Source organism: Bos taurus, chromosome 11 (assembly GCF_002263795.3).
Source record: "Bos taurus isolate L1 Dominette 01449 registration number 42190680 breed Hereford chromosome 11, ARS-UCD2.0, whole genome shotgun sequence".
In the NCBI taxonomy this organism is placed as follows: Eukaryota; Metazoa; Chordata; class Mammalia; order Artiodactyla; family Bovidae; genus Bos; species Bos taurus.
Window position 1 is genome coordinate 2,086,492 of NC_037338.1, and position 27,001 is coordinate 2,113,492.

Consider the following 27,001-nt stretch of genomic DNA (forward strand, 5'->3'; position numbering starts at 1 on the left):
TGGACTAGACAGACCTTTGTTGGCAAAGTAATGTCTCTGCTTTTTTAATATGCTGTCTATGTTGGTCATAGCTTTCCTTCCAAGGAGTAAGCGTCTTTTAATTTCATGGCTGCAATCACCATCCGCAGTGATTTTGGTGCCCCAAAAATAAAGTCAGCCACTGTTTCCTCTGTTTCCCCACCTATTTCCCATGAAGTGATGGGACTGGATGCCATGATCTTAGTTTTCTGAATGTTGAACTTTTTTTTTTTTTTGATAACACTTTCTTTATATATATATTTTTTTTTAAATTTTATTTTATTTTTAAACTTTACAAATTGTATTAGTTTTGCCAAATATCAAAATGAATCCGCCGCAGGTATACATGTGTTCCCCATCCTGAACCCTCCTCCCTCCTCCCTCCCCATACCATCCCTCTGGGTTGTCCCAGTGCACTAGCCCCAAGCATCCAGTATCGTGCATCGAACCTGGACTGGCAACTCGTTTCATACATGATATTATACATGTTTCAATGCCATTCTCCCAAATCTTCCCACCCTCAAAAGCAAAAATAAACAAATGGGACCTAATTAAACTTAAAAGCTTCTGCACATCAAAGGAAACTATTAGCAAGGTGAAAAGGCAGCCTTCAGAATGGGAGAAAATAATAGCAAATGAAGCAACTGACAAACAACTAATCTCAAAAATATACAAGCAACTCCTAGAGCTCAACTCCAGAAAAATAAATGACCCAATCAAAAAATGGGCCAAAGAACTAAATAGACATTTCTCCAAATAAGACATGTAGATGGCTAACAAACACATGAAAAGATGCTCAACATCACTCATTATCAGAGAAACGCAAATCAAAACCACTATGAGGTACCATTTCACGCCAGTCAGAATGGCTGCGATCCAAAAGTCTACAAGCAATAAATGCTGGAGAGGGTGTGGAGAAAAGGGAACCCTCTTACACTGTTGGTGGGAATGCAAACTAGTACAGCCACTATGGAGAACAGTGTGGAGATTCCTTAAAAAACTGGAAATAGAACTGCCTTATGATCCAGCAATCCCACTGCTGGGCATACACACTGAGGAAACCAGAAGGGAAAGAGACACGTGTACCCCAATGTTCATCGCAGAACTGTTTATAATAGCCAGGACATGGAAGCAACCTAGATGTCCATCAGCAGATGAATGGATAAGAAAGCTGTGGTACATATACACAATGGAGTATTACTCAGCCATTAAAAAGAATACATTTGAATGTTGAACTTTAAGCCAACTTTTTCATTCTCCTCTTTCAATTTCATCAAGAGGCTCTTTAGTTCTTCTTCACTTTCTGCCATAAGGGTGGTGTCAACTGCATATCTGAGGTTATTGATATTTCTCCTGGCAATCTTGATTCCAGCTTGTGCTTCTTCCAGCCCAGTGTTTCTCATGATGTACTCTGCATATAAGTTAAATAAGCAGGGTGACAATATACAGCCTTGACATACTCCTTTTCCTATTTGGAACCAGTCTGTTGTTCCATGTCTGGTTCTAACTATTGCTTCCTGACCTGCAAACAGGTTTCTCAACAGGCAGGTCAGGTGGTCTGGTATTCCCCTCTCTTTCAGAATTTTCCACAGTTTATTGTGATGCACACAGTCAAAGGCTTTGGCATAGTCAATAAAGCAGAAATAGATGTTTTTCTGGAACTCTCTTGCTTTTTTGATGATCCAGAAGATGTTGGCAATTTGATCTCTGGCTCTTCTGCCTTTTCTAAAACCAGCTTGAACATCTGGAAGTTCATGGTTCACATATTGCTGAAGCCTGGCTTGGAGAATTTTGAGCATTACTTTACTAGTGTGTGAGATGAATGCAATTGTGCGGTAGTTTGAGCATTCTTTGGCATTGCCTTTCTTTGGGATTGCAATGAAAACTGATCTTTTCCAGTCCTGTGGCCACTGCTGAGTTTTCCAAATTTGCTGGCATACTGAGTGCAGCACTTTCACAGCATCATCTTTTAGGATTTGAAATAGCTCAACTGGAATTCCATCACATCCATTAGCTTTGTTTGTAGTGATGCTTCCTAAGGCCCACTTGACTTCACATTCCAGGATGTCTGGCTCTAGGTCAGTGATCACACCATCGTGATTATCTCGGTCATGGAGATCTTTTTTGTACAGTTCTTCTGTGTATTTTTGCCACCTCTTCTTAATATTGTCTGCTTCTGTTAGGTCCATACTATTTCTGTCCTTTATCAAGCCCATTTTTGCATGAAATGTTCCCTTGGTATCTCTCATTTTCTTGAAGAGATCTCTAGTCTTTCCCATTCTGTTGTTTTCCTCTATTTCTTTGCACTGATCACTGAGGAAGGCTTTCTTATCTCTCCTTGCTATTCTTTGGAACTCTGCATTCAGATGCTTATATCTTTCCTTTTCTCCTTTGCTTTTTGCTTCTCTTCTTTTCACAGCTATTTGTGAGGCCTCCTAAGACAGCCATTTTGCTTTTTTGCATTTCTTTTTCTTGGGGATGGTCTTGATCCCTGTCTCCTGTACAATGTCACAAACCTCCATCCATAGTTCATCAGGCACTATATCGGATCTAGTCCCTTAAACCTATTTCTCACTTCTACTGTATAATTATAAGGGATTTGATTTAGGTCATACCTGAATGGTGATGTGGTTTTCCCTACTTTCTTCAATTTAAGTCTGAATTTGGCAATAAGGAGTTCATGATCTGAGCCACAGTCAGCTCCCGGTCTTATTTTTGCTGACTGTAGAGAGCTTCTCCATCTTTGGCTGCAAATAATACAATCAATCTGATTTTGGTGTTGACCATCTGGTGATGTCCATGTGTAGGGTCTTCTCTTGTGTTGTTGGAAGAGGGTGTTTGCTGACCACTGCATTCTCTTGGCAAAACTCTAGTAGCCTTTGCCCCGCTTCATTCTGTACTCCAAGGCCAAATCTGTCTGCTATTCCAGGTGTCTCTTGACTTCCTACTTTTGCATTCCAGTCCCCTATAATGAAAAGGACATCTTTTTTGAGTGGTAGTTCTAAAAGGTCTTGTAGGTCTTCATAGAACCGTTCAGCTTCTTCAGCATTACTGGTTGGGGCATAGACTTGGATTACCACGATATTGAATGGTTTGCCTTGGAAATGAACAAAGATCATTCTGTCATTTTTGAGATTGCATCCAAGTACTGCATTTTGGACTCTTTTGTTGACCATGATAGCTATTCCATTTCTTCTAAGGGATTCCTGCCCGCAGTAGTAGATATAATGGTCATCTGAGTTAAATTCACCCATTCTGGTCCATTTTAGTTCGCCAATTCCTAGAATGTTGACGTTCACTCTTGCCATCTCCTGTTTAACCACTTCCAATTTGCTTTGATTCATGGACCTGACATTCCAGGTTCCTATGCAATATTGCTCTTTACAGCATCAGACCTTGCTTCTATCACCAGTCACATCTACAACTGGGTGTTGTTTTTGCTTTGGCTCTGTCTCTTCATTTTTTCTGGAGTTATTTCTCCACTGATCTCCAGTAGCGTATTGAGCACCTACCCACCTGGGGAGTTCATCTTTCAGTATCCTATCATTTTGCCTTTTCATACTGTTCATGGGGTTCTCAAGGCAAGAATACTGAAGTGGTTTGCCATTCCCTTCTCCAGTGGACCACATTCTGTCAGACCTCTCCACCATGACCCATCCGTCTTGGGTGGCCCCACACGGCATGGCTTAGTTTCATTGAGTTAGACAAGGCTGTAGTCCGTGTGATTAGATTGGCTAGTTTTCTGTGATTATGGTTTCAGTGTGTCTGCCCTCTGATGCCCTCTCTCAGCACCTACTGTCTTACTGGGGTTTCTCTTACCTTGGATGTGGGGTATCTCTTCACGGCTGCTCCAGCAAAGCACAGCCGCTGCTCCTTACCTTGGACGTGGATTATCTCCTCATGGCCCTGCTCCTGACCTTTGACCTGGGGCAGCTCCTCTCAGATCTCCTGCACCGTGCAGCTTTTTATGTAAGTTACAGGTGTATAATACAGAGATTCACAAGTTTTCAAGATTATACTTCATTCGGGCTTCCCAGGTGGTGCTAGTGGTAAAGAACCTGCCTGCCAGCACAGGAGATATAAGAGATGTGGGTTCAACCCCTGGGTCAGGAAGATCCCCTGGAGGAGGAAATGGCAATCCACTCCCGTATTCTTTCCTGGAAAATCCCACAGACAGAGGAGCTACAGTCCATGGGGTCGCAAAGAGTCGGACACGATTGAGTGACTGACACTTTCATTTCATGAGTATAGCACATGCGGCAGTGGTTACTATAGAGGAAATAAACCAAAACACACCAGACGCTCCATTGCCCTAGAAATGAAGCCCTGTCCCAACTCAGGCTCGGCCTTGGGCCCCTGCGGCCCTGCCTTCCTGGGCCATGCTCCCTCTGATCATGATACCAGTCGTGGTATCATGACTTCAGTCCCACACACCGCCCACCCTTCTGCCCCAAGCTTCATAGCCTGGCCTATCGCCCCGAATCCTCCACACACACTCCCTGCCTTTAGACCTTCCCTCTGGGAAAGCTGGTCTGGACCTTGCATCCAAGCCGGGAGCTCCTCTGACGTATTTCTCCCATCACAGTCCTTACTTCTCTGTCACAACTGTTTCACTGTCTGTCTCCCCTCGAGAATGTCAGCTCCTTGGGGCCAGTGGCCGTGTTTGCCGCATTTACCGCTGTATCTTCCAGACACAAAGTACAAAATAAAATACATGTTGAGTGCGTAATGCATGAATGAACCTAGGCCTCTTCTATTCTGAACTCTTATGACTCTCCAGACTGAAGGAAGAATCAAAACCATTTTCCTCCTCTGGTCCCTGACTCTCCTCTGTGAGGGCCTCACAGGCACTCATCCTCGGGGACTTGCCTGGTGGTCCAGTGGTTAAGACTCTGCGCTTCCAGTGCAGGGGGCACATGTTCGATCCCTGGTCAGAGAACTAAGATCTCGAATGCTGTGCAGTGTGGTCCAAAAAAAATTATTTAATAAATAAAATAGAAACAAGTAGCTGCCCTCAGCCAGTCCAGCACTCTGAGACAGAGTTGGATGTTTCCAGGAGCCTTCTCAGAGCGCCTGTTCAGGTTAGACTCTTGACGCTCTTGGAGACCTGGGGGAGGGGCAGTCTGCAGCCCATTTTGCAGTTGTGACTGGGGCTGCTAATAGGGATGTGGAGGATGATGTGCTATTATGAATGCCCATGCCTGGGGCTTCCCAGGTAGCACTAGTGGTAAAGAACCTGATGTAGGAGACACAAGCAATATCGGCTTGATCCCTGGGTTGGGAAGACGCCCTGGAGGAGGGCATGGTAACCCACTCCAGTATTCTTACCTGGAGAATCCCATGGACAGAGAAGCCTGGCGGGCTGCCATCCGTGGGTCCACAGAGAGTCGGACACGACTGAGCGACTCAGCACACACATGTCAGTGCCTAGGAGACCGGCGCTCAATAGATGCACTCAATTGATGAAGATGCTGCTATTACAATTATTACCCAATTCCCTCCCTCCATTGAACTCAGGGAGGAGGATGGACAGCTTGAGACCATAGGCTGGAGACAAAGATGGGACTCAGATCCTGGACTTCCAGCCCCGGCACCCTGTCTGGAGCTCTGGCTTCTCCCCTGCTGTTTTCCATCCCAAGGTTTTGATTCCCAAGTCATTCATCTGTATCCAGCTGACCAGGGCATTTGTAATAACATACCTCCCCGAGCTGCCAGAGGCCGCCACGGAGGCCAAGTAAACAGCGTGCCGGGTGGAAATTCCCCAGGACATCCTTGGGCCCCTGGCTTGAGTTCCAACAAAGAAATACTTACGTCCAGACATCTTTACAGATCAGCAACAACGATGTGATTTGAGAGCACTTAGCTGCATTGTCATAAAACATGAGGATTGATGACCCCCTGTGACTAGGGCGAATGCCAGGGGTAGCAAGCAGACTCCAAGTTGGACAGCGATCCTTCCTGGGCACCTTTTGTGTGCGGAGACTCAGCCTTGATTCAGCGCTGCATTAAAATACCGCGGCACTGGCCAGTATGTCCATAGAGCCCCTCATGGCTCGGCGCGCTCTCGCATGCATGGATGCCCCTGAGTCTCATGACAACATATGAGGGGGTGTCCCTGGGATTAAAGAATGCTTTCCCCACTTTGGAGATGAATGACTGAGTCCCAAAGAGGTGGAAAGCAACGTGACGTAGCCTGCACAACCCTAGAACTCCTGACTCACCATCACGCTCTCCTCTTGCCAACAGAGAGAGGTGGGAAAGCCAAGGTCAGCCGAGAAATAGAAATGGACCCAAAGAAACTCACAAGTCAACATGGTGGACGTTCTATAAACTCCAAGGGTTTCAAGTCTTCCTGGGTATCCAGTGGCTAAGCCTCCACGCTCCCAATGCAGGTGGCCTGGGTTCAGTCCCTGGTCAGGGAACTAGGTCCCACATGCCTCAACTTAGACCAGAGGCAGCCAAGTCAGTTCATTCTTTTTTTTTTTTTTTAAATTAAGATATTAAGTTTTAAAAAGCCAGAAACAAACAAGCAAAGCAAAACAAAACCAAACCTTTAAGGGTCTGAAGTGACATTGCTGAGAACTACGGCTCTCCTTATCTGGTCCTGTCATTTTGGAGCTGTTTGGTTCCCCTGGGATGGAGCTGGGTAAGGTTAAGAAAAGACACAAGAAGAGGTGAGAAGTCCTCCAACTGAGGGAGAGAACAGGAACTCTCCATCACAGTGGACCAGTGAGTAGGATGAGGGGCCCTGAGAGCATGATGCCCTTCAGCATTCCATCAGTCATTCAGTATTCAGTTCAGTTCAGTCTCTCAGTCGTGCCTGGCTCTTTGCAACCCCATGAACCGCAGCATGCCAGGGCTCCCTGTCCATCACCAACTCCCAGAGTTCACCCAAACTCATGTCCATTGAGTCAGTGATGCCATCCAGCCATCTCATCTCTGTCGTCCCCTTCACCTCCTGTCCCCAATCCCTCCTAGCATCAGAGTCTTTTCCAATGAGTCAACTCTTCGCATCAGGTGGCCAAAGTATTGGAGTTTCAGCTTCAACATCAGTCTTTCCAATGAACACCCAGGACTGATCTCCTTTAGAATGGACTGGTTGGATCTCCTTGCAGTCCAAGGGACTCTCAAGAGTCTTCTCCAACACCACAGTTCAAAAGCATCAATTCTTCAGCACTCAGCTTTCTTTATAATCCAACTCTCACATCCATACATGACTACTGGAAAAAACGATAGCCTTAACTAGATGGACCTTTGTTGACAAAGTGATGTCTCTGCTTTTTAATATGCTATCTAGGTTGGTCATAACTTTTCTTCCAAGGAGTAAACATCTTTTAATTTCATGGCTGCAATCACCATCAGCAGTGATTTTGGAGCCCCCAAAAATAAAGTCAGCCACTGTTTCCTCTGGTTCCCCATCTATTTCCCATGAAGTGATGGGACCAGATGCCATGATTTTAGTTTTCTGAATGTTGAGCTTTAAGCCAACTTTTTCACTCTCCTCTTTCACTTTCATCAAGAGGCTCTTTAGTTCCTCTTCACTTTCTGCCATAAGAGTGGTGTCATCTGCATATCTGAGGTTATTGACATTTCTCCTGGCAATCTTGATTCCAGCTTGTGCTTCTTCCAGCCCAGTGTTTCTCATGATGTACTCTGCATATAAGTTAAATAAGCACAGTGACAATATACAGCCTTGATGTACTCCTTTTACTATTTGGAACCAGTCTGTTGTTCCATGTCTGGTTCTAACTGTTGCTTCCTGACCTGCAAACAGATTTCTCAAGAGGCAGGTCAGGTGGTCTGGTATTCCCCTCTCTTTCAGAATTTTCCACAGTTTATTGTGATGCACACAGTCAAAGGCTTTGGCATAGTCAATAAAGCAGAAATAGATGTTTTTCTGGAATTCTCTTGCTTTTTTGATGATCCAGAAGATGTTGGCAATTTGATCTCTGGTTCCTCTGCCTTTTCTAAAACCAGCTTGAACATCTGGAAGTTCACGGTTCACGTGTTGCTGAAGCCTGGCTTGGAGAATTTTAAGCATTACTTTACTAGCGTGTGAGATGAGTGCAATTGTGCGGTAGTTTGAGCATTCTTTGGCATTGCCTTTCTTTGGGATTGGAGTGAAAACTGACCTTTTCCAGTCCTGTGGCCACTACTGAGTTTTCCAAATTTGCTGACATATTGAGTGCAGCACTTTCACAGCATCATCTTTCAGGATTTGAAATAGCTCAATTGGAATTCCATCACATCCATTAACTTTGTTCGTAGTGATGCTTTCTAAGGCCCACTTGACTTCACATTCCAGGATGTCTGGCTCTAGGTCAGTGATCACACCATCGTGATTATCTGGGTCGTGAAGATCTTTTTTGTACGGTTCTTCTGCATATTCTTGCCACCTCTTCTTAATATCTTCTGCTTCTGTTAGGTCCATACCATTTCTGTTCTTTATTGAGCCCATTTTTGCATGAAATGTTCCCTTGGTATCTCTCATTTTCTTGAAGAGTTCTCTAGTCTTTCCCATTCTGTTGTTTTCCTCTATTTCTTTGCATTGATCACTGAGGAAGGCTTTCTTATCTCTCCTTGCTATTCTTTGGAACTCTGCATTCAGATGTTTATATCTTTCCATTTCTCGTTTGCTTTTTGCTTCTCTTCTTTTCACAGCTATTTGTAAGGCCTCCCCAGACAGCCATTTTGCTTTTTTGCATTTCTTTTCCATGGGGATGGTCTTGATCCCTGTCTCCTGTACAGCGTCATGAACCTCCATCCATAGTTCATCAGGCACTCTATCTATCAGATCTAGGCCCTTAAATCTATTTCTCATTTCCACTTTATAATCATAAGGGATTTGATGTAGGTTATACCTGAATGGTGATGTGGTTTTCCCTACTTTCTTCAATTTAAGTCTGAATTTGGCAATAAGGAGTTCATGATCTGAGCCACAGTCAGCTCCCAGTCTTGTTTTTGCTAACTGTATAGAGCTTCTCCATTTTTGGCTGCAAAGAATATAATCAATCTGATTTTGGTGTTGACCATCTGGTGACGTGCATGTATAGAGTTTTGTGTTGTTGGAAGAGGGTGTTTGGTATGACCAGTGCATTCTCTTGGCAAAACTCTATTAGCCTTTGCCCTGCTTCATTCCGTATGCCAAGGCCAAATTTGCCTATTAGTACTGGTGTTTCTTGACTTCCTACTTTTGCATTCCAGTCCCCTACAATGAAAAGGACATCTTTTTTGGGTGTTAGTTCTAAAAGGTCTTGTAGGTGTTCATAGAGCCATTCAACTTCAGCTTCTTCAGCGTTACTGGTTGGGGCATAGACTTGGATTACTGTGATATTGAATGGTTTGCCTTGGAAACGAACAGAGATCATTCTGTCATTTTTGAGATTGCATCCAAGTACTGCATTTCAGACTCTTTTGTTGACCATGATGGCTACTCCATTTCTTCTGAGGGATTCCTGCCGCAGTAATAGATATAATGGTCATCTGAGTTAAATTCACCCATTCTGGTCCATTTGAGTTCGCTGATTCCTAGAATGTCGACGTTCACTCTTGCCATCTCGTTTGACCACTTCCAATTTGCCTTGATTCATGGATCTGACATTCCAGGTTCCTATGCAATATTGCTCTTGACAGCATCGGACCTTGCTTCTATCACCAGTCACATCCACAGCTGGGTATTCTTTTTGCTTTGGCTCCATCCCTCCATTTTTCTGGAGTTATTTCTCCACTGATATCCAGTAGCATATTGGACACTTACTGACCTGGGGAGTTCTTCTTTCAGTATCCCATCCATTCAGTATTACTAGACTCTGAAACCCCTGGGGCAATAGATGGGAATTTGGATAAGCCTTGCACAGGGATGGAAGCATGAAGAGAGATCCTCTCCTTCTGACCAAGGGGGAATCAAGCAGGTCAATGGGCAATCAAAAGACCGTTTTCCCCTCAAACAGGCAGTGAGGGTTCCCCCGGCATGGTGACATTGGAGATGTGTGCACTTGGTCGGGTTTCTCAGTTCTCCCATGCTTTCCAAGTCTTTCCAGGCCATGAGAACCATGGGACCTAGAACCACTTAACTAAGCCGCATGAAGTTCTTCCTTCCGGAGACCACTGGCCTTGATTCTGGCCAAGGTGCTGAGAGATCTCAGAGCCTCCTGTGGTGGGCAAAGACTTGCTGCTAGCAGCTGGTCCCACGATGGAGAGCTTCATCTCTTCAGTACTCCTTGAGTAACATGTCTAAATGAAAAACTCCCTCGGGTTTAAGCTCTGATTGTCTTAATCTGTCTTAATGTCTTAATCCTTCATTTTGAAGGACATTATTTTTTTGGTCTATAATTATAATTATAGATTGGCCCATTATTCCTCCTAGAGTACTTTGGAAAATAATGTTATTCCACTGTATTCTGGCTTCTGTGGTTTTTGTTGCAAAATCTGCCATCATTTGTACTCATTCCTCCCCATCCACTGGATGTCTTTTTTTCATCTGGATGCCTTTAAAGTGTTCTCTTTACTGCTGGTTTTCAGCAGTTTGACCATGACATGCCTAACTGTGGTGTTCTTTGTATTTATTCTGCCTGGGTTTTGTTGAGCTTGTTGAAACTGTGGTGTAATATCTTTCATCAGTGTGGGGAAATTTTCTGCCATTATTTCTTCAGATTTTAATTCTGTCCCTTTTTCTCTCTCCTCTTATTTTGGGACTCTGTTTACACATTTGTTAGTCTTTTTTACCTTTGTCCTTTGCCCACATCTTCCTTATATTCTTTCCAGTTTTTTTTCCCATTCATTTTTAGTTCATTCACATTTACTATAATTATTGTTACAGATGTATTTAATCTGTGATTTTACTACTTGTTTTCTAAGTGTCACTTTTTTGTTCTCTTCCTTCTTTACTGCCCCCTGGTGTGTAAAACAAATGTTTTTTAGTGTACCATTTAAATTCCCCTGTTGATTTTCAAAACTATTATTTTGAGTTACTTGCTTAGTGGATCTTTTAGGGATTACAGTATACATTTTAACTTATCACAGTTTATCTTAGAGTAATATTAAATTAGTTTCAATAAAATATAAAAACTTTCCTCCAATATGTTTTCTTTTTCTCTCTTCTTTTTTTTATCATCACATATGTTATATCCATATATTGTTATAAGCCAAAACATACAGTGTTATAATTATTGGTTTATGCAAACTTATATCTTTTAAAGAACTTAAGAGTAGAAATTTTTAAAAATATATTTATACAATATTTTAAATTTATCCACATAATTACTATTTCTGGCACCCTTTGTTTCCTTCTGTGGATTTGAATTATTTTCTTTCAACCTGAAGGACTTTCTTATGTATTTCTCATTAGGCAGTTCTGGTAGTAATGAATCCTTTATATTTATCTGTGAATGTCTTTATCTTCATTTTTGAAAGATGAAAAGTGAAAGTTGCTCAGTCAATTCTTTGCAACCCCGTGGACTGTAGCCCGCCAGGCTCCTCTGTCCATGGAATTCTCCAGGCAAGAATACTGGAATGGGTAGCCATTCCCTTCTCTAGGGGATCTTCCCCACCCAGGGATCAAATCCCAGTCTCCTGCATTGCAGGCAGATTCCTTCCCGTCTGACCCACCAGGGAAGCCCTTGTGAAGGATAGTTTTTTTCTGAATAAAGAATTCTTGGATGATAATTTATGTTTTCTTTCAGCACCTTAATTATGTCATTCCACTGCTTTCCAGCACCCGTTTTAAAAAATCTCATTTTGTATCAGGGTAGTAGGCACAACTTAGCAACTGAACAACAATAGCCAATTAACAATGTGGTAAGTTTCAGGTGAACAATGATAGATTCAGCCATACATACACATGTATCCACTCTCCCCCAAACTCCTGTCCCATCCAGGTACACAACATTGAACAGAGTTCCCTGTGCTATACGGTAGGTCATTGTTGGTTATTCATTTGAAATATAGCAGTGTGTACCCGTTCATCCCAAACGCTCTAACTATCCCTTTCTCCCAGCCTCCATAATGTTGATGGGAAATCAGCTTAAATTCATATTGTCATCTGTATATGATATGTCCATTTTCTCTTGCTGCTTCTGAGATTTTTTTCTTTGTATTCCATTCAACAATGATGTGTACAGGTGTGAATATCTTCATGAGTATATTTTGGATTATTTGAGCTTCTTGGATACGTAGGTTTATGTTTTTTGTTAAACTGGGGAACTTCAGGGCTATTATTTCTCCAAATATTTTTTCTGCTCCTTTTTCCAGTTCTTCTGGGACTCTCATCACATATATGTTGGTGGGTTTAATATTTGTCCACAAGTATCTGAGACTCTTCATTTTTGTCTCTGTTCTTTTGTTTCCGTAATTCCTATCAATCTGTCTTCAACGTTACTGATTCTTCTGCCAGTTCAAATCTGCTAGTGAATCCCTGTAATGAATTTTAAATTTCAGTTACTTGACTTTTAATCTCCAGAATTTCCATCTGGTTCTTTTATATTTTCTTTCACTTTATTGAGATTCTCCATCCACTAAGTCATCAGTCATATTTTCCTTCAATTTTTAAAATAGGGTTTCCATAAGTTCTTTGAATATACTTTGACGTCTTTGTCCGCTGAATCTGGCATCCTATGATACTCAGAGACAGTTTCTTCCTCTTTTTGATAATGTTTTTATTATTTATTTTTGACCGTGCTGGGTCTTCGTTACTGCAGGGGCTTTTCTCTACTGAGGCGAGCGGGGGCTGCTCTCTAGTTGCTGTGCAGGCTTCTCACGTGGCAGAGCCACGGGCTCCAGGGCACTTGCTCGTCAGTAATTGCGACACCTGCTCGTCAGTAATTGCGACACCTGCGTTCAGTAGTTGCGGATTCCAGGCTCAAGAGCTGTGGCGCACGGGCTTAGCTGCTCCGTGGCATGTGCTCCGTGGGATCCTCCTAGATCAGGGATCAAACCCATGTCTCCTGGATTGGCAGATGGATTCTTTACCACTGAGCCACCAGCGAAGCCCAGAGACAGTTTCCTTTGACTGTTTTGTTTTCCTCCCCCTGAATATGAGCTGTATTTTCTTGTTTCTTGGTACGACTTTTCACTTTCTGTTGAATACTGAGCCATGTGCAGCTGTTTGGCAGATGGGATCAGCTCCTATGGGTCCCCTGTGTTGTCAGGGTTGGAGGCAGTGAGAGGCAGATGTGGATTCCAATTTGTTCTCACCTTCACTTCATGTCCAGGTTTTTTTTTTTTCCTGTCTTCTGGAATCTGCTGACCTACAGCAACTTCAAGGACAGGCAGACGGACCACCTTCCACAGACCTCTTCCCCAGCTGCCACAGTTGTGTAAGGACTCATTCTTATAATTAAGCCCTTACTCCATATCACTGATGGTGGTTCTGCTTCCTTTACCAAGCCCTGACACAAGATCCCAATTCTCTGTTAAAATTTAAACTTCATCTTTTCATTCATCTCATCCATTTCTTTTTCCATGTATAAAAATATTAAGTATAGTTATTTTGAAGTTCTTATCTGCTAACCCCGGGCCTCCCAGGTGGCATGAGTGGTAAAAAAAAATCTCACCTGCCAACGAAGGAGATGTAGGAGGTGTGGGTTCGATCACTGGGTCAGGAGGATCCCCTGGACAGGGCATAGCAACCCACTCCGGTATTCTTGCCTGGAGAATCCTCATGAACAGAGGAGCCTGGTGGGCTACAGTCCTGGGGTCACAAACAGTCAGACATGACTGAAGCGACGGAGCACTCACGCACATCTGCTAACCCCAGCATCTGGGGCACCTCTGGCTTCTGTTTCTGTTGACTCCATGATCGGCCACCTTTTCCTTCTTATGTTCAACAGTCTTTCATTGCGAGGCAAACACTGTAAATGAGATGCTGTGGACCCTCTGGATTAGTTTCTCTTCCTGTAGAGAGTGTTAAGCTTTGTTTTGGCAGGCAGTTAAATTCCTGGCAAATCACACTAATTCTGTCAAAGCTTACTTTTTGGCTTTGTTAAGGCAGGTCTGTTTCAGCTTTCCCCCTTATTTATAGAGTGTAGCTGTTTTCTTAAGGCATGGTCTTAATTCCGAAGTGTGGCTTTCGTGATCTCAAAGGAGAGCACAGGGTTCACCTGTGTCCTCCGTTTTGGCTGGGCATGAACCTCAGTATTTCCCTGGAGCTGTGTGACCTCTGAAATCTCTGTCCAGCAATCAGTCTTCCCAGCAGCTATTTTCAGCAAGTCCTCTTGACGTTCCCCGTTCATGTACAACCTGAACTGAGGGCCAGGGGAGAGTTTCATATAGATTTTGGGGGCTGATCCTGCACTGTGGCTTCCTTCTTTCCAGATCCCTGCTCTCCTTAAATCACAGCCACTTAAGCAGTTCTGAACTCTGATTTCTTTTTCCTCTACCCAGTGTGACCACTAGTACGGGGAGGTTTTACTGCATTTTGGAAAATATGCTCAGGGATAAAGATGAAATGAATGTGGGAATCATTTAATGTGATTCTGTCTCTCAAGGACCATTATCCTGTGTTAATTGCTGTCCAATGCCCGCACAGAGTTGTTTTACATTTTTTCCCCAGTTGTTTTCCGTGGTAAGAGAGGTCTGATGCCAGCTATTCCATTATGATTGGAACTTCCTTTTCTGCTCTCAAGGGAGTTGAGAGAGATAGTGGCATTTGTATAGTTAAAAACACAGACGTATTCAAGCTCACCCATATTCCTCCTTGGCCTCTGAGCCAAGGATGTGCAATAAATCCTTTTTCTGTAATAACAACAAAAGCTACAGCCCTCAGATGGGCAAAGGACACTGTTCGAAGTGTTTTACATGTGCTTATTTTACCCTCATACTCACTTGATATAGACGTCACCATTCCCACTTATGGTTGCAGAAACTGAATCAAATTGAGGCTAAGTTACTTGCCTAAGATCACATGGCTAATAAGTGGAGAAGCCACGATTTGAACCGATGCAACCTGACTTTGAATTATGTTGCCGAAGATGACTCTTAAGAGTCTGTTGGACAGCAAGGAGATCAAACCAGTCAATCCTAAAAGAAATCAACCCTGAACATTCATTGGAAGGACTGATGCTGAAGCTGAAGCTCCAATACTTTGGCCACCTGCTGTTGCAACTAAGACCCAGTCAAATAAATAAGTAAATAAACAAATAAAATATATTTTTTTAAAAGAAGCCAATTCCTCTGCAAAACACTCACCGGGACCATCTACAGGGTGAGGGCTCAAGAAATACTTACATCACTGACTTATCTAAGCCCCACCCACAGAGAGGCCTATCAGTAGGGGCCGATGAAACACATTCTGAAGCCTTTTTAAAACTCTGCATTGGAGGAAATTGATTCTCTTTATTTAATGTCTCTTTACTCAGCAGGCAGATGGATAAGACCTTGGATCTTGGGCCTAGGTACTGTAAACAGAAGGTTTTTGTGCAGTGTTGCTTGTTTGTCTCAATACACTCCTTACCTTCTCCCTGTTTAGAGAGGGCCACTTACTGTCTTAAGGCTTCTGCAGCAGTCTCTGCTACACTGGTGTTCTCACTCTTCTTGCTAGCAACTGGTTTAGGGATGGCATGTGAAACAATTCCAGCCGATCAAACATGAGGGATTGTTCATGAGAAGTTTAACAGAAAAGTCTTCCCTGCTATAAGTAAGAGACACAGGAAGAGATGGTCCCTTAATATTTTCCAGGATATGCCAGGGTGTGATGTCCGGAACTAGGCATCCATCTTGTGATCATGAGGTCAGTCTGCTGTGGATAAGATAGACACTCTGTGGCTTGCAGTGTAGATAGATACAAGAAACCAGTACCTTTAAAGGTATTGTTGAATCTGAGCTGCCTGTCCCTGGAGCCAGCCTCCTACTGGACTTCCTGTGTTTGACATGATACAGTTCCTTGTGGTTTAAGCTAATGAATGAAGATTTTCTATTACCTGTGGCCATGAATCTCTCCCATTCCATCTGCAGTTGGGCTGGGACAGAGATTATGTGAATCGGTTCTGTGCAGTCCCATGGGTCTGTTCGATTGGAGGGCTTGGGCACTGGACCCCTCTCTGTCGCTCCCTCCGTGGGCCTAAAGAAGCTCCTTCGGGCCCTTCACGTGTGTCTCAGGATGCTTTCACATCCATCAGCTTGTCAGATGCTCACAGCTCAGTGTGACAGGCAGGTAAATGTCATCAAGTGACCCCATTTTGCAAGAAGGAAAGGAAGGCTCGGAGAGGTGTAACGCCTTGGCCAAGTCTGCCAACAGGTCAGGGTTCCAAATAGGGACTTGGCCCTGGTTCACATGACCAGCCTCAGCTTAATGTAGAGACTAACAAGGGGGAGGAGGCCAGGAGAGTCCCCTCTGTAGACAAGACATGAAGCTGAGACTCAAAGAACGACTAGGGTGGGTGAAGAAGAGGAGGAGGGAGGGCACTGCGGCTCAGGGAAGAGCCTGCACAAAGACCTGGGGATGGGAGAGTCCTGGCAGCTGTGGGCGCGGGTGGGGTCATGTGAGCCAAGGAGAGGTGGAGGAGCCTGACCTTATAGGTCTAGAGGGATAAGGTGGTGCCGAATTACAATCGCAGGCTCTGAGAACTTCCCTGGTGGTTCAGTGGTTAAGAATTTGCCTTCGCATGCAAGTTTGATCCCTGGCTGGGGAACTAAGATCCCCAGAAGGCTGTACACTGTGGCTAGGACCCTGTGCAGCCAAATAAATAAATACTTTTTTAAAAATCACAGGCTGTGGAGCTGACTGCTTGGGTTCAAATCCTAACACTGTGGTTTATCAGCTGTGTGCCCTTCAACAAAGCATCAACCACTCTCTGCTTTAATGTCTTCCTCTTGTCAAGAGATCGGAATCTGTGAGGAATGAGGGAGATGAGTTATACTGAAGTGCCTGGTAGTAGTAAGTGCTCAGAGATGCCAGCAGCTCTCATGGGGCTTGTTAGGGATTTTGATCTTTGGTCTATGAGTCGTGGAGAATTCATTCATCAGGAACATCTTGGTCGCGAGGGACAGCAACCCAGATCACATCAGCTTAAGCAACAATAGGGGGATTTATTGGCTCCTCTAACTGGAAGAAATAGGTTTGGATGTGCCATCAGGGACAGCTGGATCCAGGCACACAACACTGTCAGCGGGACTCAGTCTCTTTCTCTCCGCCCTTTGCTCTGTTTGCTCATGAAGTGACTACATCCTCAGACTTGCTTTCCTCAGTTGGCGGCAGGACGTCCAACTCTCTGTCATTGTAAGAGAGAGAGCGTCCCTCCCGTCCCAGGGCCAGGCCCACGGAGGCCTGTCATCACCCTGGCCCCCATGTGGTGCCCGTCCCCGAGCCAGTCGCATGGCGGTGCAGCGGCATTCTGGAGTTGGAGAAGAATCATTGTCGATGGACCAGTCACGTCCCCAAACCTCTGAAATTGCCTGCCAGAAATCAGGGTGCTGCTACCAAATCAGAGGGAGGAATACAGAGCAGGCAGACACAACCAGGGTTGAGTCAGAGAGCCACTGGAGGTTTCAAGCAAGAGAAGGACCTGATGTTCACCTTGAGATGATCACTCTGGCTGCTGAACGGAGGCAGGAGGGCAGAGTGGAGGAGGTGGAGCCCTGCTTGGAGGGCAGAGTCAGGAGTCCAGGAGAAAGGGACGATGGTGTGGCCAGGCTGGTGGCAACCAGGAGCAGAGATGGAGGAGAAAGAGGCACGGTGCCAGGGCTGAGTGACAGACTGGGCCGGAGAGGGGACAGGCAGAGCCCAGTCTAAGAGCCAGGGTTTGGGCCTGAGCAGCTGTGACAGAGAGCTTGAGGGGGGACTGGTTTGGGGTGAGATTGCGTGATCAGCTTTGGCTGCACTGCATTGCAGGAGCCCTGGGACATCACAGGGAGGAATCTTAGAGGCATTTCTTTGGCTGTGGAATTCCATTCCTGGGCATTCTCGTCCGGCTGTTATGAAATACGAGAAGGATGACTAAATTGCATGATGCCCGTTCTGCCCAATAGAATGCGGTAGAACCAAGGAAGGCCTGCCCTCCAGAGAACTGGGACAGGAACAACTTGCTGGGCTGTCTGCAGGAAATGGGTCTCTTGAACAGCACGTGTCCGTCCCAATCTCTCCCTTAAGAGTTGAAAGGCCTCTTGAAATCCTTGGGCAGCTAGGCGGTCAGGAACAGTAAGCAGGCAGCGCCCAGTGAATGCTGGCCAAGCTGACAGGGTCTGAGCTCACAGGGGTGGGCGGGGCAGCTGGTGAGAAAAGATGACCACGGATGACGTGGGAAGTGTCGGGGCTGATGGCCAGCACGCAGCAGGGAAGGTGTAGCCCAGGCAGCAGAGGCCTTGGGGGTTCGAAGGACACAGGGTTCATGCAGGGGGTTAGTGCAGGGTTCCAGGGTGGCTTCCTGGTTGTAGAACTGGACTGGCACCAAAGATATTCCAGGCACCTGCTGTGCAGCACAGGGAACTCTGCTTAATGTCATGTGGCAGCCTGGATGGGAGGGGAGTTTGAGGGCGAATGCATGCGTGTGTATGTGTGGCTGAGTCCCTTTGCTGTCCGGTGGAAACTTTCACATTGTCAATTGGCTACGCTCCAAATTAAAAGTTAAAAAAAATATTCCAGGCCAAAGGAAGACTATGACCTCAGGTGCGAGGTGCAAGCCTAGGTTTAGAGGGTACCCCACCCAGCCCCAAAGCAGCTGGGTCTCTGAAACATTCTAAATTAGACCAGTCCCTCTGGGGCCTCCCATACCACCTGTGAGGTCTCCAGTGAGGGTTCAGCCACCCCCACCCCTCGCCCGCCTTCCCCTGTCTCCTGAGGAAGAGCCAGCAGCCCCTGGAGTCCCTACCTCTGCGGCCCTGCCCTGCAGAGATTTCTCTGTTTGCACTCCTCCCCTGAGCCTGCCCCTCCCCTAAGGCAGAGAGCGGGTGTCAGGGAGCACAGCCAACACCCAACTTGCTTCCTGCCCCCTGAGGCCTTTAGGGGGTGAGGAGGGGTGAATGAGTGCCAGAGCAAATGCCCCCTTGGGAGGGGAGCCAGAGACAGCTGGAAACGGCCAGGCCTAGCCTGGCCCTTCATGGGTGTGGCGAGGATGTATGGGACTTGGAGGGTTGTCTGCCAGCTCCCCGCTCCAGGTCCTGGGCAAGTGGGCTCTGAAAGTGCTGCTGGCACAGCCTCAGTGGGCCTGGGTAGGCCCCCAAGCTGGCAGGCCCCAAGCTAGTGAGCGAGCAGGGCAGTCAGCTTCCCATCCATTAGGCCCCTGGCCTGGGCTGCTAATGCCAAGCAAGCGGACATTCTCCTCTCAGCCCTGGTACCCACTTAGGCGTCGTTAATATTTTACGCTGCATAGCCAGGGATCGATGTCTGGTTTCTAGCTCAGTGTTTATGGGTAGTCACTGAAACTTTCATGGGGGAGGTGTTTGGGAGCACCAGGGGAAACTGAGGCAGGAAGCAGAGTCGGGGCAGTTCAGGAGGAACCCCCCTCACCCCGAGACAGCTTCCTTTGCTTGCTCTCTTCTCTGCCCCCTGCCCTCCGTCTATCTTAAGTCTAGCACCCTGCTCGGAGAACATGGGCCATCAGAGCCTGCGACAGATGCCAGGCCTTGTATTATCCAATTCTTTACAGGTCTCTGTAGGGTCTGGACCATCACCACCACCACCCCTTTTATGAATGCATGTGAGAGTGCTTAGTCACTCAGTCAACTCTTTGCGACTCCATGGACTGTAGCCCGCCAGGCTTCTCTGTCCATGGAATTCTCCAGGCAAGAATATTGGAGTGGGTTGCCATTTCCTTCTCCAGGAGATCTCCTACCTTGCAAGCATTTTCTGTATTCTCTGAGCTACCAAGGAAACCCCTTTTATGGATGAGGAATAGGCTTAGGGAGGTTTCATGCCACTGGGCTCTTAACCAGGCTATTGAGTGAGGACTGGCGAACTAGCTGGGAAAAAGGCCTACACTTTGCTCAGCACTGAAGTGTGTAAATTAGATGGCAGGAGGCTTTTTAACCTTTCTAGACTACTCACAAGCAACTCGTGGGTTCCAACAGAACCATTAAGACCTCTTGCTTTTGGTCAGCGGAGACTCACCACATGCCCACTTAAGTGGAATTGAACGCTGCGGATTTACAGTTCTTTAAAAATATCTCCAATAACTCAGTCTTTTACCCACCTGTGTTAAACAGTGACGTTGAACTGCACAGACAGAGAGAGACGCCAGGTTCTGCTTCAGTTTCCACCAGAAGCAGTGCCCTGTCCTAGGACATCTGCTCTGGAATTCAGCAGGCCTGGGGTGCACTTGTATCCCCTTCCATAATCCACCCTCTAGGTCTCAGTTTTCTCACCTGTGAAGTGGGAGAAGAGGAATACCCACTGGGGGAGCCTTTAAGGATTACAAGTAAACCTAAAGGCTCGGCTCGCCTGCAGTTCCAGCAGGGCCCTTGGCTGTGCACGCTGCGGTTTTCCGCCACGCCACACCCCTCTGCACCTAGAGCGCAGTACACGCTCAGTATTTGTTGAATGAAAGAGCGGGTAGCAGAGGCTCCATAAATGGGAGCCGCTATTGTTCAAGCCCTAGGTCCAAACAGGGCTCACTTTCACGGGCGTGGTCCGGGGCTGGATTTCCCCCTCCACTAAGAAACCAGAGAACAGCAGAACTTAGTGTTCACAGCAGCACACCGTGGCCGCGCTCGGAGCCCTGGGCCGGTGAGTGCACCACGCGCGCAGCGCCCGCCGGAGGGCAGCAGAGAGTCACGGCTTCGGCCCCCAAGTCCCGGAGTTTGGGGGCTAGGAGGATTCCGGGCTCCGCCCTGCCACGCCCCCACCTCTCCCCTTTCTTTCACCTTCGTTTGAGCGGCTTTCCTTTCCTACTCTGTGTCCCCGGGCAGGAAGAAAGCGATCCACAAACGATTTAGCACTCCCTCGAACTGCCCGCGCGTAGCACTTGACATCCGTTCGGCTCTTTCCCACAGCCGGAAAGGCAGGCACCAGCCCCTCTTTGTGGACGAGGAGGAGGAGGCTGCAAGTCCCTGACTCGACCAAGGTCACGCAGCAAAGTCAAGACTTGAACTCAGTTTAGTAGACTCTAATGCCAAAGCCCAACTCCCTCCTAAAAAGCCTCGAGCGCATGAACTCGAGAACTTTGAGTACCAACTTTTCCATTTCTGCACGGAAGCCAGACCAGGGCCAAGTTCAATCTCCGGCCGTGGATTGATGGTTGTGGGAAATACCCTGGGGAGAGAGGGCTTCCCGGATCCTCCGAAGGCCAGCTGTGTCCTGGCCCGCCGGGCGAAGAGCGGCGGTGGCCAGGCTCCGCGCCCCTCCATCGGGAGAGTGGAGCCCCGACTTCCCCCGGGGAGTGGCGCTGGTGCTCCCTTCCGGCCCCGGCCCCCTCCCCAGCCACACAGCCCCACCCTGCACGAGCGATTCTAAAACCGCGGACCACTCGGTCACGCGGGGGCTGGCTGGGTAGCGCCGGCTCTGCGCCAGGCACCGTCTGCGGGCTGGCCCGTGCGGGGCGGGGCCACCTCCCTCCGCCCCTTCCCGGTCTGGCGCGCACGGTGTGTGTGGGGGGTGGTGGGAGGGGAGCCCGCAGGGGACTCCTCCCCTGGTGGTCGCCGCGCCTAGGCCAATGAGCGCGCGGGGAGCCGCGATGGAGGCTGGGGCGACCGGGAGCGCTGGGGACCCCCGCCGCCGCCGCCGCGCCCCCGTGCCCTGGAGCCCTTGGGGCTGGAGAGGGGCCGAAAGAGGCGCGGCGCCCGCTCCGGGCATGGAGGCGCCTCTGGCCAGAGCCGGCCACGCGAGCTGCGCTCCGCGCCGCCGCCGCGCCTCGAAGTTTGCCGGCTGACTCGGAAAGTTGCGCTCCGGCTCTGTCGCAGCTCCGCATCCGACCTCCGGGCCGGCCCCAGCTCGCTGCCGCCGCCGCCGCCCTCTGCGGGGCCCCGGCCCCGCCGACGACTGCAGCCCCGCCTGCCAGGGGCATGTGAGCCGCGGTCTCCCCTAGAGGCCGGGCGGGCAGCACCGGCCCCGGTGCCTCCGGAGGCAGCGTGAGGGCGAGGGGCACGCCCCGGCCCCAGGCAGCACGGGCCGCCATGGGCATCCAGGGCATGGAGCTGTGCGCCATGGCCGTGGTGGTACTGCTGTTCATCGCCGTCCTCAAGCAGTTCGGCATCCTGGAGCCCATGTCCATGGAAGGTAACGCGTGGCCACCCGCCCCTTGGCGGCCCTGCGCCGGGGGCCGGCGGTCAGAGGGGAGAGAGCAGCACTTGCGCTCCGGGGTGCGGGTACCCAGGTCCACCCGGCGAGGAGCGGCCCTCGGGGACGCTGTGCTCCGCGGCCCTGCCCGTCTCGGCCACCGCCCCCTCCTGGCTCCCGAGAGCTGGTCTGGATCTAAGGGCGCATAGAGGGCTCAGACTGAAAAGCCCCAGAGTGGGTGCAGCCGCGGTGTTCGAGATGGGTGTAAGCGAGATCCCGGGAGAAGCCTTGAGCTGGCATCCCCGGCTGTCCTAGGCCCGCTGGTCCGAGCCGCCCCCGGTGAGCTTGGCGCCCGGCGGTGGGAGGTGGCAGAGGGTGAAGACAGCAGGGACGACCCTCAGCCCAGGGCGTCTGACTGCAGCAACGAGTAACACAAAACCTCTGTCTCGTGATGAGGCCGGCCCTTCACCCGTAGCCCACATCCAGTCCCCTTTCCCCACGCAAGACTCAGGAATGGGTAACCAACCCTCAGGCGCCACTGTTTTCGTCCCAATAAATATTAACCGAGGAGACAGACAAACTCTTAAATCAGACGCTGACGGTGTCCCGGAGACCCCTGACACGTAGGTACCCTTAAGAGTTGCTTCCGGACGCAGTACCTCCCACCCACCTCTGGGCAGGTTAGGAGAGGAAGCCCCTCCAGGGCACATCCATTGTGAAGGGGGACCTTGACCCACCAGGGCTGTAACTTATCGTCTGTGTCCTGTCCCTCTGGACTGTGGGGAAGGGGCTGGCCGGTCTTCTTTCCGTCACCTGTGCGCCCCTGCGGTCCTCAGGGGAGGATGGGCATCCTGCCTGGCTCAGCACTCTGCTGACCTTGCCAGGCTCCAGCTCCTGGGACTAAAACCCAGAGGCTCAGGGAGGGGAGGAGCGAGAAACTGCCCTTGCCTCTGAACTGTCCAGCACACCCTCTGGCCTAGGGATGTGCCCCCCAATCCCCTGCTGAGGGCAGGATAGGGCCCCGGGGCCAGGAGGCCAGGCCCAGGTCTGACTTGTTGCCTGAAGCCCGTGGCCGTGTGCCCTTCAGAAGGCACTGAGCCACATCACACCTTTCAAGGTGAGTTCAGGAGACCCCGAGAGAAGGGGCTTGCTGAAGGGGGTTCTCAGAGGCGCCATCTTGAACTTTACATTGTAGCTGGGGAAGGTAGGCTTCCCTGGTGGCTCAGATGGTAAAGAATCTGCCTGCAATGCAGGGGACCCAGGTTCAGTCTCTGGGCCAGGAAGATCCCCTGGAGAAGGGAATGGCAACCCACTCCAGTATTCTTGCCTGGAGAAACCCATGGACAGAGGAGCCTGGCGGGCTACAATCCATGGAGTCAGAAAGAGTTGGAGCGACTGAGCGACTTTCCCTGGGAAGATAATTGCCTAAACTGGGCCTGCACTTGGCTGGATGGATACTGGCCCTGGCAGGGAGAGTCTGTGACAGGCACCTCCATGGGAAATACAGGCAGAGTAGGGGGCATCTCACCCAGTGGTGCCCTCAGAGCCCATGCCTCCTGCGTGCACTACTGCACCCCCATCCCCCATCCTTTCCCCACCTGGAGTCCATCGTAGGCAGGGGGGATTTGGTACTCGGGAATCTGAGGCCCCTACTTTACTCTTCCTCCATTTCCTGGGCCCTTCTGGGACCACCAGCCAGCCTCGCTCTACTTGTTATTGACACGACACATTCTTCTTAGGGAGCCCATCACTCTTGTGGTTCTAGGAGCTTGAAGTTTACCTTTGCGATTTCTAAGAAGGGATTTGTTTACAAGGTGGATCAGACGTGCAAGAGCACAGGTGGTTTATTCGACTTGCTGAAAAGCCCACTTCCCGCTCTAATAAGTTTGTCTTTTCTGGTATACCTGTCCACTCATGCCTTCTGACTTCTGGGGTCTTGACGCGGTGGGAGGCGCACGGAGCCTCAGAATCAGCCAGAGATCCCTGAGCTCGGATCTCCTGTCACCCACACATACTGGCTTAACCTGGTTGAGCCTTGGCCTGTCTATAAAGTGGGGCCAATAATAATGCCTGCCCCGGAGGACTGAAGCAGACTTTGAACTAGTTGAGTAAAGGCTTTGATGCCCTCAGGATCATTCTTGGTATGTAGTAAATGCACAAACTTTGTGAACCATGGCTATCACCAGTAATTAGAGGATGATTACTCTTAATAGCAGAATTGAGTCACGGTTGAAAACATTCTGTCACTCAGATCAGCCACCTCTTCCTGCATCAGAGGAAGGGAATTCTTTTTTTTTTTTTTTTTTTTAGAGGAAGGGAATTCTGAGTACCAGATGGTCCGTGTTGATGGCAATGATGCCAGCTAAGTGCCTGGAAGGGCCCATTGGCCAGGCAGTGTCTAAGGGACTGTCATGGGCTGTGAGGAGCCCAGGCCCTTGGGCCCCAGCCTGGATGTGAGCTGGCACTGAGAGAAGAGGGCACCCCTCCAAGAAGACGTGCATTTGATTGGATGTTGTCTTTTGTCCTCTTTGAGCCTCCTTAGTTCTCATCTGTAAGAGACCAGAGTTATGGTGCCCCTGGGGATTGTTAGGAACTAATGGATTTGAGTTCTGGGGACACGGGCTTCTAGAAGAAGATGCAGAAGTTGAAAGACCTTCCTCTCTGTCCTACCAGTCTCTGTCTCTAGGCGACTCCGTCGGCGGGGAGTCCCAGCCTAGCTTGGCGGCTAGCTCACTGGGTGACTTGGTGCATCAAACCTTCTCAAGCCTCAGTGTCCCAGATTCCCAGGTTGCTCAGTGGTAAAGAACCTGCCTGCAGTGCAGGAGATGCGGGTTTGATCCTTGGGTCGGGAAGATCCCCTGGAGAAGGAAATGGCGATGCACTTCAGTATTCTGGCCTGGGAAATCCCATGGACAGAGGAGCCTGGCAGGCTACAGTCCATGGGGTCACAAAGAATCCGACATGGCTTAGAACTAAGCAAGAACAAGAAAATGAGGACACTGATAGAATACCTCCCCCTGTACACCTCCCAGGGGTGTGGTGAGCTGAAGCACTTTGAAAAAGTTCCCGACCCGACACAAATCTAAGGGATCTCATAAGTGTGGATACCCTGGTGAAAAGTGAGCCTGAACCGGTAAGCTGGTTGCTCATTGGTAAGGCTGGCCTGGCCCTGACACCAGACTGTCGTCCACATCTGTGGCCCAGGGCTTGACTGGGGCTGCTGCCTCTCTTATCTCAGTCCACATTTTCCGAGCTCTAACTAGTAGCTCTCCACTGAGAGCAGCTTTGCTCCTCAGTGGATGTTTGGTGATGTCTGGAGGCGTTCTGGATTGCCACAATTGATGGGGAAGGGTACCAGTGGGATCAAGTGGGTAGAGGCCAGGGATGCCGCTAAACATCACGCAGGCCCTGGCAGCCCCTCCCCACAAAGAATGCTCAGGCCCAGGGGCTTCCCCGGAGGTCCAGTGGCCAAGACTCCATTCCCCCAGTGCAGGGGGTGAGGGTTCAGACCCTGCTCAGGGAGCTGAGATCCCACATAGCAAGAAGTGTGGCCACAAAGTAAAAAAAAAATTTTTTTTTAAAAAGAATGCTCAGACCCAAATGTCAGTGGTAAAGTTGAGAAACCTTGTTCTAGAAGGAGCGCTGGCCAGGGGCTAGGAGAGCTGCCTTTCAGCTCTGACGTGGTCCCTGACATGCTGACATTAACTTGGGGAAATCACTATTCCTGTCTGAGCTCCACTTCCTCGTCTGTAAGTGGGGAATGGGATTAAAAGCACCATCTCCCCCCTGGGAACTCCCCCTGGCCCTTCTGGATCCCTGCCCCTGGGGTTGTATTAGATGACACTGTCCTGGAATTTTCTAGATCCCTGTCCCCACTTACAGTGACCTCTCCAAAGGCTGCAAGCACTGTGTCCATACACTTGTGGCCCCAGGGTGTGCCCAGCACTGCCTGCCAAACAGCAGGTGTGGAGTCTGGGTAAATCATAGGCCATTTTCAGCCATACTTACGGGACACCCATTGTATACCAGGCCTGGAACACAAGATGTGCAGGGTCTTGGCCCTCCCTGTAGGGTGGCCCTGGGAGACACCCTCGGAGGGGAGGTCCCTCTGGTTGGGGTGGGGGCAGAGCCGGTGGCTTGTTGGGGCCTGAGTACAGACGGGTAAGGAGAACAGAGCGGAGGGGAAGGATGGGGAGTGCCCACGTGGAGACAGCCTCCTCCAGGGTTTGGTCTGCCTGTTGGGAGAGCCAGTGTCTCCATGGTGCTTCCGACATGTTCCAAGACTTGGGCTGGTTATATTCATTCACTGCAGGAATGCGCTGCAGCGCCAAGGGCAGGCTGATCAACCTCTGGGTTCAGGAGGGATTGGAACCAGCAAGTGTGGACAGAGCAGCTTGGAGCTTAGCTGCAAAGGGGAGTGAAGCCGCATACTGGCTGGCAGGGGAAGCATCGTAGTGCAGAGCCTCAAGGGGGTGTAAGGGCAGCCAGGTGGGGGGAGTCATGCACAGGGCTGCCCCTCGCCCAGTACCTTGTGACCTTAGCTCAAAAGACTGAAAACTCGGAGCCACCCTTCCCTCACCCCTGCAGGCGGGTCTTGCACAGAGAGGGCTGTGTTGAGTTGGGGACACGGGACAGGGACTAAGGCTTTTACTCAGTGGGAAGAAAGCCTGGTCTGTAACCTGTCAGACCATGGTACGACTTTGCATGCGTGCTGTGTTGCTTCAGTCGTATCTGACTTTTTGCAACCCTATGGATTATAGCCTGCCAGGCTCCTGTGTCCATGGGAGTCTCCAGGGAAGAAACTAGAGTAGGTTGCTACACCCTCCTCCAGGAGATCTTCCT

The 27,001-nt window shown here is 49.0% G+C and overlaps 1 protein-coding gene across 2 annotated transcripts in view; it reads left to right on the plus strand.

The window, feature by feature from the left end:
• KCNIP3 (potassium voltage-gated channel interacting protein 3) overlaps nucleotides 1-27,001 on the plus strand; it is a 96,144-nt gene that overhangs the window by 44,178 nt on the left and 24,965 nt on the right. Inside the window, exon 1 of one of the 2 annotated variants that reach the window (XM_024998535.2) lies at nucleotides 21,716-22,159. Within the exon in view, the coding sequence (XP_024854303.1) occupies nucleotides 22,057-22,159 (103 nt within the window). The 5' untranslated portion in view covers nucleotides 21,716-22,056. 2 annotated transcript variants of the gene reach the window in all.